Source organism: Pseudophryne corroboree, chromosome 4 (assembly GCF_028390025.1).
Source record: "Pseudophryne corroboree isolate aPseCor3 chromosome 4, aPseCor3.hap2, whole genome shotgun sequence".
Classification (NCBI taxonomy): domain Eukaryota; kingdom Metazoa; phylum Chordata; class Amphibia; order Anura; family Myobatrachidae; genus Pseudophryne; species Pseudophryne corroboree.
Genome location: NC_086447.1, coordinates 524582123 through 524598997, shown reverse-complemented (window position 1 = coordinate 524598997; position 16875 = coordinate 524582123). Strand labels below are relative to the sequence as shown.

The 16875-nt window shown below is 35.9% G+C and overlaps 1 protein-coding gene across 1 annotated transcript in view; it reads left to right on the top strand.

Moving 5' to 3' along the window:
• TRDN (triadin) overlaps positions 1 to 16875 on the top strand; it is an 862718-nt gene that overhangs the window by 598894 nt on the left and 246949 nt on the right. The window contains exons 34-39 of the mRNA XM_063919338.1: positions 6154 to 6192; positions 10513 to 10563; positions 10757 to 10795; positions 10882 to 10932; positions 11634 to 11681; positions 15940 to 15987. Of these exons, the coding sequence (XP_063775408.1) occupies positions 6154 to 6192; positions 10513 to 10563; positions 10757 to 10795; positions 10882 to 10932; positions 11634 to 11681; positions 15940 to 15987 (276 nt within the window). The remainder of the gene's footprint in view (positions 1 to 6153; positions 6193 to 10512; positions 10564 to 10756; positions 10796 to 10881; positions 10933 to 11633; positions 11682 to 15939; positions 15988 to 16875) is intronic.

The following is a 16875-nucleotide window of genomic DNA, read 5'->3' as shown; positions in this document are numbered from 1 at the left end:
CTAACCCTCTGTTCCATGCTCTCTATGTACCACATCTGTGTCAACCCTGTCTGTCAACCCCTCCCCTTAGAATGTAATCTCTCACAAGTAGGGCCCTCTTCCCTCATGTGCTTATTCTTTTCTTACTCTAATAATCCTCAACTGCCCAAATCCTACAGTTTTTTGGCAACCTTGGAACTTATCTCTATGTTGTTTACTAGTGTAGTTATGCTTAGTTACCCTGTACTTGTCCTATATTGTCTTTAACTGTAAGTCCCTGTTTTCCTGTTTTGATTATGTGCATATGTACTCTGTAATTGGGTGTTGCGGAACCCTCGTGGTGCCATATAAATAAAGGATAATAATAATAATTATAATTATAATAATAATAATAATAATAAATATAAGAAGAAGAAAGAAGGCTTGTTATAATGAGTGAAAGATCTCTTTTTCTCTTCAGTAACAACTGTCATCAATAATTATCTTCAAACTGAGAATTACATTTATTAAATATAGTGCAATAAGTACAATTGTTTTGGGTTTTCAGAAGAAACTGATACTAGACAATAATCTACAGTTTACTTGTAATATAAATAAATATAGTGTTTAGGCTCATATAATGCTTATCCTACTAGATATCGGGTAAAAATAAGCATATATAATTTAAAAAAATAAATAAAAACAGTGTGTTTTTCAGCTACAGTAACACACCTACCACACAAATCATAAAACTAACACTTGCTTATAAAATAAGCAATTAGAAAGTGAAAATACATAATTTGTTACAATTTGATACATCTTATTTATAGAGCTTTTGCTACTTTCTATACATTTAGATTGCTGCTCTTCAATAATAAATGAATATGTATTCTTACAAATTGACTATACATAAAACAATTTTACAGATATTTTCTTTGATGATTGGCTTAAAATAATTTTGTGCTAAAAACTAAGAAATATGCTATATTAGAATGTGGGTATATTAGAATATGCTATATTAGAATGTGACTTTAAAGAAACATCCTTTAACACCAAAAAAAGAGAGTAAACTACCAAAAACTACATACCATGGTAGTTGTGACTTTACTATTTAGTGATAGCATTTATAATCTTTCATTTATCAAAATTAAACCATATGCAAAGTTATAAAAACAGCAAATAAACTATTTTACATATGTCATTTAGTGAGATCCCAATTGTCATATAGAATAACATTTTTGGTACCAATCCATCTCTTTACATAGAACTTATATAGAACAGTACACAACTGTGACGGGGACCTGTATAAAAGAAGGCAGCCGGGGAAAGCCTGTACTGTCTGTACTGTACTGTACTGTACTGTACTTTCCAAACCCTGCGTATAAAATCTTCAATCCATGGAATATTTTTCAGTACTGGTTTTTAAATATTTCATTCTCTGCTGACCAAGAGAAGCACCTCCCGAAACACTTACCACACCAGGATGAAAGAGAATGATAGATATATTTAGGCATAAAAATGTTGGTTACATAGAAATATTACTAAACTTAATTATACATAACATTTTATAAATATATTATAATGTTGTATTCAAACACATAAATGCAGTCAAATACATGAGTCAAAATAAATATTAAAAGCAAACATCACATGTACTATAAGGCAACTGAATACAGCATTGCAACATTCCTTGTTTATATTGCCTGCACCAGTCAGTGTGGGGATGACAAGTAATGTGAATAGACAGCTGCTAATTATTTTAATTAATTGATCTAATCTAATGAAGCCACAATGCGAAATAATGAATTACTGGAGATCAATCCACAAAAAGACAATCAGAAGGCAGTTGCTAGAAAATATTGACTACTTTCATCATTATAATCACATTGTATCAGGCCTCCAGTGCTCACTCCTAAATAAGCAGCAATTATATGAACATTGATTTTATGTCTTCAGCCCATGCTTGTGTCAGTCTTCCCTACCCCATACTCCCTCTTCAAAAAACTTTGCAGGTATGTGTGTACTGTATGGATACTTTTTTGTGTGCAAGTGTATGATAATACATAAACACAGACATATGTCCATCTGTGAAAGAGTCCTGTAATAACTATCCTATATAACAGAAATGCATCTAAATAAGATGGCTATCCACAGCAGCTACTCTAAGACTAGGAGTCATACTTTACACTTTACTAGCTATGCTTGTATTTTTTGCACAATTGTACATTTGTTTTATTAAGGAAACTGCTCGGGCTTAAGGGCAAAGGTGATAGCTTATGTGTGTGCATATAAACCCTTTTTACAGTAAATATGAATAACAATATTTTATTGTGTTTTGGGTTTCCCATAGCAAACCTAAAAGCTAAGTAACCATTTTTTAAAGAAGTCAATATACTGTATATTTAGCTAACTGCCCATTAATAAAAAAAATATTATGTTGATCATAGTATGATAATGTTCTCTTTAGCCTTGCTTCCACATCATTGTTGCTATTTCTGTCTATACAGATAATATTACAGTCTGAAATTAGCTTATTAGTTTCAAGATATGATAATTTTTCATTTAATTGAAATATCCTTACAGTAAAATATTTTAAACTTGTTTTTTTTAGCTCTTACTGATATAAACATCAAAGCCCAAAAAAATCCTGGTCTCTGGCAGAGTAAAGGTGACTTGCTGTAGATAAGATTTCTATCATTTTTCCCTATCTTGCTAATCTCTACTATCCAAAATACTCTACTCTGCAGTAATTGGTGGCAGAGGAGCCCAAAAGGACTTGAGTTTAGTGAACTCATTTTTCTTCCTGTAGCATTGCTAGTACTCACAATGGTAGAGTAGAAGAGACAAGAGAGTAATGTTCTCTCATCTCTGACCCTACTCATCTTAACAGTGTCAGAAGCATGAGGAAGGGGATGGCAATACAAGTGCCTCCAGGTACTGTATAGCAGAAGAGGAAATAACACCTCGGAAGCCACAATTCAAAAAGAAAAGTGCAAGCCATGATATATTGTTCAATTGCTTAGAAATGTGTTTTTTTTTTTTTTTTACATTAGTTGAAGTTACTGTGTATTTTAGCTGAATACAAGTTGGTGAATATTTTACAATAGACTGTAGTAAGGAATTGACCTCACCTAACATGGCTGCAGAAATGGTGTTTTATATTCTTACAACAATGGTAAATGTTGAGGTCTGGGAAATGACCTGTTGTTCTTAAATGTTGATTGGACTTGGATAGAATACTATACAGCTTGCTTATATTTTGTAATTTAGTATGCTTACATACCAATCACCCCCAAAAAATGATTTTAACATTTCTGAAACATGATATAATATTTCAGATCACAAACTAATGTTCACCTAAAGATAAAAGCTATGAATTTTATGCTATTTTAAGACATTACTTCATGTGTGGCTTTCGCTGATCACAGAATATATGCTAGAGTATTTCTTTGTGAACTTAGACTTAGTTTTTTTGTAATGGGTATATGTATCGTGTTGATATTATTATTATTATTATTATTATTATTATGGCTTGGTTTAGCTGCAGCTATTTCATTGTAATCACTTTATCTGGCTAGTATTTATTTATATAATCCATTTCCTTATTTGGTACTACTTCAAATCTACTGTAGTGTGTATTTAGGTATCTTTTCAAGGACATGTGTAGACTTGTTATAATTTAATATTAAGCATTTGAACCTTACTGCTGTTAAATGCATTATTTAGTAGCATTGTGTGAATTTCCATAAACTATGTTTCCCATGATTCAGTTATTTTCCCTTCAAAATCTGTGACTCACTTTGATATTTGGTTTTAATTATGCAAGAAAGTTTCAATATGCTTCCATTCTCTCACATTTATGGCATCCCAACTCAGGTTCACCCCAAACACTTTCAATCAGCCATCTGTAATGGAAGAAGCAATCATCAATCCAGTGACTAAAAGCTCAGGAAGGTGGTTTAAAGTAAACATGTATTCATTTTTTTTTAGTATTGACATACATATAGTATAAAGCTGGTAGGTCTTAGTGTGAAAAATATTTGTGACCTGGTACATGCCATCTCTGTACTGTAGGAGCTATTGATTTATCATATGTCTATTATGTACATGCATTGGTAGTGTGCTGTAACATGTGTCCTGCTATACGTTTTTTGCATTCTCTATTACTCCCTAAACAATTTCCCATCTACAAATATTAGATGGCCAAGTACTTATGGTTTGCACTTGCTATTGCCATGTAGAATGATCACCATGTACATCATCATCACGCTCATTTCCAAGGCAAACAAAATGAAATGTACTATTACCATATTGTTCAGTATTGATAGGTTTTATATGTTTCTCCCAAAGAAGACTGTGATGGCTCAGAATTTCACACATTTGACAGGCAACCATAACTTTGTTTAAACAGTTTTTTTCTTATTTATTCTACCACTTTGACCTCTCATAGCAGAATTAGTTATGTCCCAGATAGTCTGTATCTCTAGAAAATAATTCTGAGAAATGTGAATATACAGTATACATAAAGTACAGATGTATTAAGCCTGGAGACGGCATAAGGAAGTGATAAAGCAGTGATAAGTGCAAGGTGGTAAACGCACCAGCCAATCAGCTCCTAAACTTTAATTTACATATTGGAGCTGACTGGCTGGTGCATTTATCACCTTGAACTTATCACTGGTTTATCACTTTTTATGCCTTCTCCAGGTTAATACATCTACTCCAGAATGCCTTTCTGCAAAACAGCAAAGAAAAATGTGAATCTGAAAGATTGCATAGTCAGAACTTTGCACCACTGCAGAATATTTGCTCATCTGAAACAGCTAATCACACTGAAATCCAATCCAAACACTGTTGGCCTAAAAGGATGCAAACTCCATTACTGGAATATTTCTAAAACATATATTTATTGCCATAAAATGGACCTAATTAAAATATGTTCATAATGTACAATAGTCAATGGGCTTCTGAATGAAGTCCTCGATACAGGCATCTCACAAATCCCCTTTGAGTGAATATCCTAATATCTTGTGGCATAATTCAACTAAAATTTTCAGCCACAGACAGAGAGCAGAATGTGGGAGGCATTACATGTTCTGTACTCTGTGGATGGACCGTTTCATTGAGTTTAAGGAGCAAGCATGTTTCACCAAGTTCTCTGCTAAATTTAAAGTGGCAATTAGTTATAAGGCTGACTTGCATGGTAATACTGTATGTAACAATAACTGTGTTTTAAAGTATGTCTAAGTGCAAATAAAATTCATGTTTTTTATTAGTCATTATCACATAATTTCTTTATATACTGTATGTCTATTTATTAATCTGATTAATAAAACTCTTACTTATGTGTCAGTATGCTCTATAAACAATATACAATTCCTTAATTAACACTTTTATGGCTCATACAAAGGGCCTGATTCAGAGATGACTGCTTTAGCTAAAGCTGCTTCTTCTTTGCACACAGCGGCTGTGCTAAAATGTGTAATAGCAGCAGGAAGCACGTGGAGGCATCTGCATGCTTTTTTGATCTGCTGCTGCAGTAGAAGATGCAACATTGGATCACCAGCATGAATATCGGTCATCTGATTAACTCTTACGTAGCTCTAGATGACAGGCTGAAGCCAATGAAGCTACATCTAAGGATGCAGCCACTACCTTCAGTATGCCCAGAAAATGGGCTGACACCCTAGTTTTCTACAACACTTGCTGTCGCCACCCCCAAACACCAGCAGCATGTCATTTATGCTGTGGCATTTGGTGCACTGCGAGTGACATGGCAGTCCCGGATCTGCACATGCACAGAGTGGGTTCTACGCATATGCAAATCCAAAAACAACTGAGATTTACATGAACAACGGGTTTACATACATCTCTGAATTAGGCCCAAAGTCTAAAACAATGCAAATAATAGCTGGATTTGCTTTGTTTCTATATTATTTGAAATGTAGTCCATGCATTCATTGTATTGATCTGTAATACAGTAAATGGTAAGTTTTTATTTTTCCACTACTATTTTAAATGTCTTGAGTTTTGGAGTATCCACTGTTTTTTTCCTTTTGTGTTATTTTATAGTCTTTATATGTATTCTATTGTATCTATTTTTACAGCTGCTATATTTTAAGCTTTCGTATAACTGTATTTATGTTTTCAGTTAAAAATATAATTCTGATAAATAATCTAAAATTATTTTTTCAGAATCTGAAGAGGAAATACTGAAAGTACTAATACCGACAGGTATTTATTGATTAATCAATGCTTACAATAAAAAGTGTACTTACAGCAGTGCTAACCATAATCATAATGAACTGTATGCAATAAATTATTACGGTTATGGTAATTGGTTAAGTGTGGAAGGATGAACCCAAATAATATTCTGTTAATACACTAAATACTGTAAATAAGAAAAAATTGATTAGAAAACATATACTGTATGACAGAGCAAACATGGATGAATAGAATTATTGAGAATATTATATTACAATATTATATTACAATATTGAAAGTTATTTATAAATATGATAAACAATTCTTCTAAATTGTGTATTTACATATTTTTTCATGTCATTATATTTTTTTAAATATTATAAATAAAGGCATAAAATACATTTTAATTTAAATCCCTTGAAAATATGTTTTTAAAAGTTTGGGAATAATTTATCTAAATTTCTTTAGGCCTCATTCACAAAGTGCAAATGGCGCATGTCATATTAAATTACATCTTTTATAAAGTAAAGACTTTCTCGGCACCAGGGTAAAATTTCTACAATAATCCATCAGCTCTTACATGGTCTCGGACATAAAAATAGTAGAGTTCAACATCATAATTTAGCATGCCACATAACAATAACACATACAGTTACAAAAAGTGTAAATGGGAAAGTACAAAGCAAAATAACCCACATGTCATTTATAACTCAGTATGTATATACCAGTGCTGTTTCTAGTGGTGGGCAGGCCGTGCAATCACAAGGGGCGCCTGCCACAGCACTTTGTGTACCCTAGCTGGCTCCCTCTTCTCCCTCTTACACAGAACTCCACTCGGGGGGTGAAGTTTCATGGAATGACGTGTTTTCATCATGGCGTCACAATGCAACCACATAATTTCATGAAACTCCACCCCTGAGTGGAATACTATGAACGGGAGGAGGGGGAGCAGGGTAGCAGTGCTTATGGATGTATACATCCTTTGACAATGAGCATTACCATTGGAAATGAGCATTACCTTTAACAACAAGCATTACCCTTGGCAGCGAGCATGACACCCAGCACACAAAACACGTGGCAATGAGCATGACACCCAGCATATAAAAAACCCTTGGCAATGAGCATGACACCAAGCGCATGAAACCCCTGGCAATGAGCTTGACACCCAGAGCATGAAACCCCTGGCAACGAGCATGACACCTAGTGCATGAAACCACTGGCAACAAGCAGTTCATTTAAAAGTAATTAGAAGCTTTACTGTAGGGCATAATATGGTGCAGGAGACATAATATGGTGCAAGGGACATTACTGTGTGGGGCTTAATATGGCAGATTTTTTTTTAACTGGTGGCCGAGATCTGTTCTTGCAGTGTCAAAAACTGGGGTGTAATGTATTCTTTTCCTGTGAGAACACACCCATTTTAGCAAGGCCACACCCCCTTCACTGGGAGCAAAATAGTTTTGTTAATGCCTATTGAAGGGGGCGCATTTTTGAATGTCTATGGGGGCCCCCTTTATTAATGCCACGCTGTTAGCCAAATTGTCTAGAAACAGCCCTGGTATATACAGCTGTACTGACTGTATCCACATTAAGATATATATAGTAACCATGGACGGCGGCACTCAGAAATAATAAACTTGAAGCTGGCAGATAATTTACCTGCCAGCTTCAAGTTTATTATTTCTGAGTGATGCCATCCGTGATTACTATGTTTGGGGTACCTAGGAGGTCACTGGATACTTACCGTTGTTTATGGAGTGCTGCCTGTATACTCTCTATATATATATACTGTGTATATATATATAAAAATATGGTCATTTACAGTGGGCAAACAATGTACACAGAATATCACAGAAAAAAGAAGATATTATCCCAGTGGGGGCAGGATTAAGCCTCAGAGGGGGCTGGAGCACTTAAGACAAGCGGACATGCCCCCACTCCTTCAGCCTTCTACATCTTGTTAGCATTAACTCAACTTCTCATCCTGCCCACCCATACTAAGGGACTGGCACAGTAAAAGTGCAGCAGTGTACTCCAGGGGAGATTGTGTATATTAAATATAAACCAGTGGTGTACATTAGATTTAAAATAATGTTTTAGTAATGTCTGGGTCCTGTTTATAGCTTCACATAATTGAGAGACATCTATTTTATAAAGCCTTCTAGGACCTGAACAAAGACATCTTAAACAACCTTAAAATGCACATCAAAAAATAAAATCTATCATGTATCGTGTCACCTGCCAGAATAGCAGCAACCTACAGGGCCATCTTAACAGCAGTGTAGGCCCCTGGGCAAAGCAATGCATTGCGGACCCTACACATCCTCCAGCAGTAGGTGTCAGGAGTGCTATCAGTGGCAACTTTGATGTCACAAATTTGATAGGGGGTGTTTTATCATCCACTCAGCATGTAGCACCTGGAGCAGTAATTTCTGCTATTCACTCCTTTACTACACAGATGGTGGGAGATAGAGCTGGAAGGAGAACACTAAACTGTAGAAGGTGGCACTGGGCTAAATGAAGGGGCCCTGGTGCATAATTTCCAGGGTGGTAGGGGGTGTAAAATACAAAGGGAAATGGTGAGGAGTTTGACTGGGGTGGCACACCTGTCAAACTGTAATGCAGGTGTCATAAGGCGAGCTCAGGGTGGACAGAAACCTCCTTTGGAGCAGCCTGCTTGACTGAAGATATCTCCACTTCCTTGAAATAGATTTCTTAGCTTTTAATTGGATAAAAAAAACTAGAGACTTCCACCTTTGAGGAGGTACTGGGTACTTGGGGATCAGAGTTTAAGAGCCAGAGCAATCCACAGACAAAAATATAAAACTGCATACCAGGCGCATGGAGCTGGAGCAGGATCCAGCTGCTGGAAGCTTGATATCTCTTGTTCTGGGCATAGTAGAGACAAGCTCTCAGTGACCACAGAAATGAAAGAGTACCAGCTTTTGGAGTATACCAAACAAAAAAACTCTACTTGAGACAGAACCCAAGATATTGGGCTGGGAAGAGCTAACAGGCTTGGATGTGACCACTGCTTTAAAGTCGGAAATTTCCAGTTCCCCAGGACCTATTTTAAAAAATCTTGTACCCTTGGAAAAGGGGACCCACAGATATCATCCCAAGGGCCCTTATACTCTTGGGGCTCTTGGTCAACTGCCCATTGAACCCATACAAAAAGATGGCACTGGCAGCCACTGTACTGCTTTCACACTAAGACAGGACCCAGGAGTACTTTCTGTGGGCCTCTCCATTCCCAAATGCTTAATCAGATAACAAGTAACACAGAACTAAGGGTGCTTTAAGAGAGGAAGGGGTCTGTGTGCAGGTACCTATCTGGCTCCCCTACTCTGGCAGTGCAGTGACTCCGCCACATTTCCAGGGACATCTCTTTTACACATGTGTGAATGACTGGAAAATGGCCACGGTGGTTGCAGCTCTGCAGCCAGTGCTGGGTCGATGGAGTAGTAATTATAATTATGCAGGGTGTGCAGTGTGGGGCCCCCTGGACCCAGGGGCCAGCGTGCACCACACACCTTGCACCCATTATAGATACACTAGTACACAGAACCCCTACATATCAATCTAGAATGCTGTGTATGGGGTGAATAGCCATTCGCACCCCTGCACAGTGATTGCCCCCTCACCTGTAGGTGGCAATTTCCTGGTCGCAGCAGTGCAAAAAACAGCCTGCATGCGACCAGGTCTGAATTAGGCCCAATGTTGGATAAAATTACTTTCAGGCTGTGTTTATAAGGTGTATATGAAACACAAATGCATTTTGTGTTTAGACTTGGGTCCTATCCACAAGATATCTCATTATAGTATGCACATATTCCAAAATACAGAAAAATCCAAAATACTTCTGGTCCCAAACATTTAGAATATGAGAGAGGCAACCTGTACCTGTATTTAGTGACCCCATTGGCAATGGCATATGGTTTCTATTATCACTTTTTATAACTTTGCATATGCAGTATGCCAGTCATGCCTTTAGATCCATACCAACATATTTTCAATACAATTCAAATTACAGAGACATGTAAAGCACATACTGTATACATTATGTAGAATACTTTGCATTTCTGGATTACAGTTGTCAGTGACCCGTCAGACTGTAATACTGTACATCTGTTACTTGCTGTGAAGTTCAGAAAGAGAGAGATTGCAATAGTGCAGAATAAGAAAATAACTTACTTGAACTCTGAAGCAAACTAGAATAACCTTATTAAAGTTAGTGAATTAATAATAATTGTAAAAAAAATGTATTTGAAGATGAATAATTCAACAGTATGGGACATTTTGTTTTATTAAGAACTTTTTTTAATTATTACGATAAAATGTTTCTTTCAGATCAAGAAAAAGAAAAAGAAGAGGAAGAAAGAACTGTGCAATTACCAATAGGTACAGTATGTTATGCTGTATTTGTGTTTCCCCAGGGCCATAGTTCCACCAAATATTACAGTACAGAATGTATCTCTGTCTCTAACACACCAAATATACAATGCTGTGTGTCTTTAATGGTTACATTGTATTTTGTTTGCAGGAAAGCATTTACTCATTCGTTTGTAAATATAACAAGATATTTTTCTTGCAGAGCCAGAAAAGGAAAAGGAAGTGTTAGCAATACATATAGGTATTGAATGTCTATCCTGATTATCATATCAAGTAATCAGGCTTTTATATGTCACATGTGTAATAATATAAAGATTTTTTTTTCAGAGCATGAAAAGGAAAAAGTGGATGAAAAAGTGTCTGTACCAATTGTAGCAGGTACAGTAAATAAATACTTTACATTGTATGTTTTTCATGTACCCTATGGGGCGATTTCTGAGTCAGATGGATCTCTGTGCATGGACACAAATGGCAAGGTTTTGCATACAGTGCATGCACCAATGCAAATATATGTATCTTTTGTGTATCTCTGTCATATCCTGTGTCAGATGGATCTCAGACAATTATGAAATTGGATGTTTTGGGGTCAGCAACAATGCAAGCACATGGAACTGCCCTGACTTATTGGAGTGCCATATGAATGCCATGAGACATGTATCAAAAGCTTTTTATGATTATAAGTAATTTATATAGAGAAGAGAATCCTGTCTCTGGCAGATCTATTGCACCTAGCACGTGGCTGGTACAAGTGCCTATACTTACTGTATAATATCAGATGCAGTAGCTGGCATAAAACAAGTGGGTGACACAGCTTCCCACTTGCAAATGCATTAGCTAAATAGAATCTCATATAAGCATAAGGTAGTAAATCTGGCTACCATGGAGGTCCGTTACTACAGTCCCTTTGCATATGACTCAGCCCTTATATGTTTTAATTTAATTAATTGTGTCAACAATAAAATCATGTACTGTGTTAGTTTAAAAAAAATATTATTTTTTTATTAGGAAAAGTACCAATTACTTAGAAAACTGTAAACAAAACTGTATGCAAATAGTGATTAAAAAACATCTTTGTTTAGAGCTTGAGACAGAAAAAGACGGTAAACTGGTTCTACCAATTCTAGCAGGTAATATGTTTAACCACTATTTATAGACTTTATACTGTAGGATCTAATACTGCTTATATATTCCATGATCTAATTCATTTCAGGTGAATAATAAAACAATATTTTTAGAGTAAATGAACATTACTAAAATTGTTGTTTTAGAGTGAAATTAATACAAATTAATACCAGATATCTAAGTACCCAGCAGTGATAATAAAGGGTAACTAAACATAAGCATGAAATGGCATTTGGTTAATAATCATAACATATTGAAATCACTTACCTTTTCCCAAATATTTATGCTGTTGCACTCAGAGCTGGCCCTAGCTATAGGCAACCTAGGCAATTGCATAGGGCATTTGGAATGCCTAGGGTTATTCCAAGCCAAGGGCCGGTGGAAGTTTGGGGCCCCTAGATAGCTGCTCTGGCTATCGTGATTGGAGCTCAGCATGCAGCCACCAGAGGAGAGCAGACAGTAGGCAGCGGCAGGTAGAGGTGTGCCGCACCAGTTGGCAGCATCCAGAGTCCCAAAAAAACAGAAGCCCACAAAACCAGAAGCATCAGATACAGCAGCACACTTCTGCACTGCATGATGTCCCAAATGCACACGTTATGCATTTTGGGACAAAAAACACACATGCATCGTACACTGTAAATGGGGAAAATATAGGGGTAACTGTGGTGGAAAAAGATTTGGGGGTGCTCATAGATAATAGGCTTAATAACAGTACACAATGTCAAAATGCAGCAAAAAAGGCAAGTACAGTGCTTGCATGCATAAAACGGGGATGAGTATGTAATCCTGCCACTGTACAAATCATTGGTACATCCGTACCTGGAATATTGTGTTCACTTTTGGGCACCATATTATAAAAAAGATATTGGGGAATTAGAGAGAGTTCAAAGGTGAGCGACTAAATTGATTAAAGGGTTAGAGACACTGGAGTACGAGGAAAGGCTTACTAGGTTAAATACAGTTGTATACACTAGAAAAGAGGCTTCTAAGAAGAGACATTATTAATATCTTCAAATATGTGAATGGTCATTACAAGGAGTTAGCAGGGGATTTGTTTATTGAAATAACTCTGTATAGGACACGTGGGCACTCGCTGAGGCTAGAGGAGAGAAAATTCCGTACACAATAGGAAAGGGTTCTGCACGGTAAGGACAATAAAGATTTGGAACTCTCTGCCGGAGAAGGTAATAATGGCAGACTCTGTAAATGCATTTAAAAATGGACTGGACAAATTTCCAACTGGAAAAAGTATCCAGAGTTATAGCAATTAACATAGTGACATTAATATCTGGGAGTGGTAAGAATCATAGTTGTCAATTGGTACTAAACCATTACTTCAGCACGTGCATTATAATATGAAAAGCTTAACACAGAATACAGGTTGAACCTGATGGGCATTTTGCCTCTATTCAACCTCACTAACTATGTAACTATGTAACTATGTAACATGTCATGTGTCGTCCCCACCGCTCTGCACTTCCAAGCATGAATTTATCTCCCGGCCGGCCGGACCGAGTGACTAATCCTGACTGGATCACTGCACTATTAATTTTTTTTTTATTATGTTTAGTGTTATTCTCCAACTAAAGCAATGTCACAGAATAATGTATGTAATCAGTCTCTAATGTGGGGGTACATATCAAAGTGAATAGATGTAAAAAGAAATGCTCAGGGATGATAAACATACAGTATTATGTACAAGTACAAACATAACAAATTAGATATTTAGAGTACAGAAACAAGAACTGAAGAGCAGGTTCAGCATAATGTTTGGGATGACAATTTATCAGTCATCACACGGTTGCAAATTATTTCTTGATACTAGAAAAATAGACATTTTCTTCCCCTGGAAAAAAAATATATTTCTGGTTCATATGTATCTACAAGATACTGTACCTTTGCCATTTATACCTGAGGGGGATACTGGAATAGCCTTTATCTCACTGAGGCTGCAAACTTCACTGGTGACCTGTACAGTCACAAGTCACTCACGCGTTATGTGTAATGGGTCTTGTAGCACATGGAGCAAAGATATAAGAGGATACAGCTGTACCTCAGCAACAAGAGTTGTTCTGCAATGCAAAATGGTGTCAGGCACCATGGCAAATTTTACTCATACTGTCCTGGAGGTCTCGCTTATGGCAATATTATCTAGCTGCATACTAGGGCAGGAAAACTGGAGGTGATATTGTGCCATCCAAGGCCGTTCCCATCACTGAGCGCATGCCACATGACAGGAGTGCAGAGAACCAAAACTGTGCACTCCTGCAGAGAGAAGAGGAGATGGATGGATCACACTACACACCTCAATGTTTGCACCTAACCCATACCTATGTCTGTGAGATTACATAATCACTGTACACCTCGACAAGTTGGCAATGATTTGCAGCTGCTGATGTGTCCTTTAAAGTTAGACACATAAATTTTATCCCACTCCGCACCTCAATGTTTGGCCATGTTTCCGCCAGCCCTGTCATCTTACAACTGATGTGGGACAGTATGACTGATATGAAGTGTAGTCTAATGGCCTTTAGGGAAAGCAATGGTCTACCTGCTCTGGCCTGACAGAAAATTAGAATGAAATAGAGGACATTAGACATGTGAGAGGACTTGTTATCTTTCTTATTGAACCACCCTTGTATTTAAATGCTTACATCGCATAGGATGTTACATTTTGATCAGAGCTTTCGTTCAACATAGTACGTTGAATTCTACAATAAGCATAGCATATTACTGACTATTGTTATAATAAAGAAAAATTGCATTACTACAATGTTTACATTTACATCCATTGTTATTGTCCTAGGAAATTCTGCCCTTCCTAAGACAATTGTCCTGTATGCATTAGAAAGTAGACTGAAACATTAAAATTGACCATTCATATAATTCATTCATATAATACATTCATATATTACATAATAATTTAATGAACAGGTAACCAAAGACATTAATTTGAAAATGTTGTGTAATGAGATTACACACAAACACCTGGAAGCAGTGATTTTAAAATGACTTTGCATATGTGCACTAATAGTGTGTAAGTTTGGCTCCAATAGCAGTCACATGTCAGACAATGACAGGAAATGTGTGGGAGCAGTTGTTTGCTATGTTGCCTTTAATGTATGGAAATGACAGAAACAGGGATGTTCTGTTCCATATTGCTTACAACTTATTCATTTAATTCAAGACCTACAGCAGTTAAACAGAGTGAAATTTATTTTTAAAGGCTGGTTATATAAGCAAGCTGTCCTAATTTCTTTGACAAACAAGCAACAACATATTCAAGTAAAAAAACATTTAAATATACCAACAATCACACATTTATAGGCACATTGTCATAGCAACACATAAACAATATTAATTCTAATTATACATATAATACATGCCTAATGAATATAGTGGTTCATATTTACAGCAATTGTAGCTCACATTCATTGATCAGAAACACAATTTTACTTTTCAAAAGGCTCACCAGAATTAAATAACATACAAAACATATTTTTTAAAGTCCAAAAATGATTTATTTGTGTAGCTCATTCATCTGACTATTTTAAGCTGACCATACAGTATGTACATTGAGTCTGATTGGCAAATAGTTAGAACTTTGCACTGTATATTTACACACAGTGATCCAATATCAAGAGATATTATAAATTCTCAATAGTTTTTTGTTTGCGCTACTCTACCAGTCCTGACCATGTTCCAAAGTGTCAAGGGCTGTGGGGACTATTGTCTCTTACCAGCCTCCACCTTCCACTCTTTTCACATATGTATGATAAGCAAATTGGACATTTACCAAATTTTTTGCATCAGTGACACAGTAGTCTCACATCAATACTTTGTGCTACTGGTAACAATACTTCTTTCACTATCTGTCCAACAGTCTCTGGCTTACTGTTTACCTCCATTCTCCTCTTCATATGAAAATAATCACACTAGATCAGAATGACCCACTAATGATGCTGTGAGCATTTCAATGAGTTGATTGGTTACTTAACATGGTAATGTACTCCTGAAGATTAGTAGATGAAGACTGGTAATACAAAGGTGCTCAGAACTGAGCCAAATACACATTAACAAAACTTAGCCAAATTTTTGCCAAAATTGAGCCTAAATAAGTGCTCTGTTATTTAACGTGCACATTGCCCTATTGCCCTACTATTTAGAATGTTCTAGTGGAGTACATACTGTAATTAAGTGAAATCAGAATAAAATGTCATATAAATCTCATATGTTTTAAGTAATATATAGTTCTTGTTTCAGAACCTGAAAAAGAACAAGAAGAGAAACTTACTGTTGTGATAGTAGAAGGTATGAAATGTTGTGTTATCTTAATAACCATTAGTTATCTTCACTTTGATCAAAATACATTATTTACTAAATGATTAATCTTATCATGCTGAAAGACCATAAACCATAAGTATATGCTAGAAAGAGTTCTACAGCTTGTATACTAAGATATTTTATTAAAATAACAATGTCCATGATTTTTAGCTTTCCGTAAAGATGATCAGTTTTAATATTTGCATGAATATTGTTTATGTTCGAAATAAAAATTATAACCTAAAATATTTCTGAAATATATGCCAGCTGTGTTCAGAAAATAAAAACATTTATTTTTAGTAAACTGAAAAACATAATGATGTTAAAATTGTTGCAGAATCTCTCTGAATGTATCAATGACATTACATTATATTGTTGACCTTGTTTTACATACAAAATTACTGAAATGTACTATGCAAGACATTAAGACTGGAATTTACTTCCTTTGATGAGTTTAGCAAATTAAATAAAATTGTTATTTCAGGAAATTAAGAAAACAAGGAAAAAATATTGTGCAAATACTAATTGATGTTGGGTGGAAGTCCACTCACACTGTGGAGATTAAACATTGAAGCAAAGCCAGGCTTGTGATTCTGTATTAAGAACCACAGTAACTGTATGTTTTTCACTTGGTCTGTTAGTTTGACTAATCAGTTAAGAGGGTGGAGTTGGGCCTCGATATTCTATATGAAAGAAGTTTGTAATGATTCAGGCCTCTTTTTTTGCTGACTATAGGATAGCTTACAAACTGATTAATTTGTGCATTTTGTATATTTTTGTTTTCCTCTCAATTTTTTTATTCCTTCTGCTTTTGTTCAATTCTTCTTCTTCTTCATCATCATCATCATCATCGGTTTTCTTCTCCAAAATTTTGTG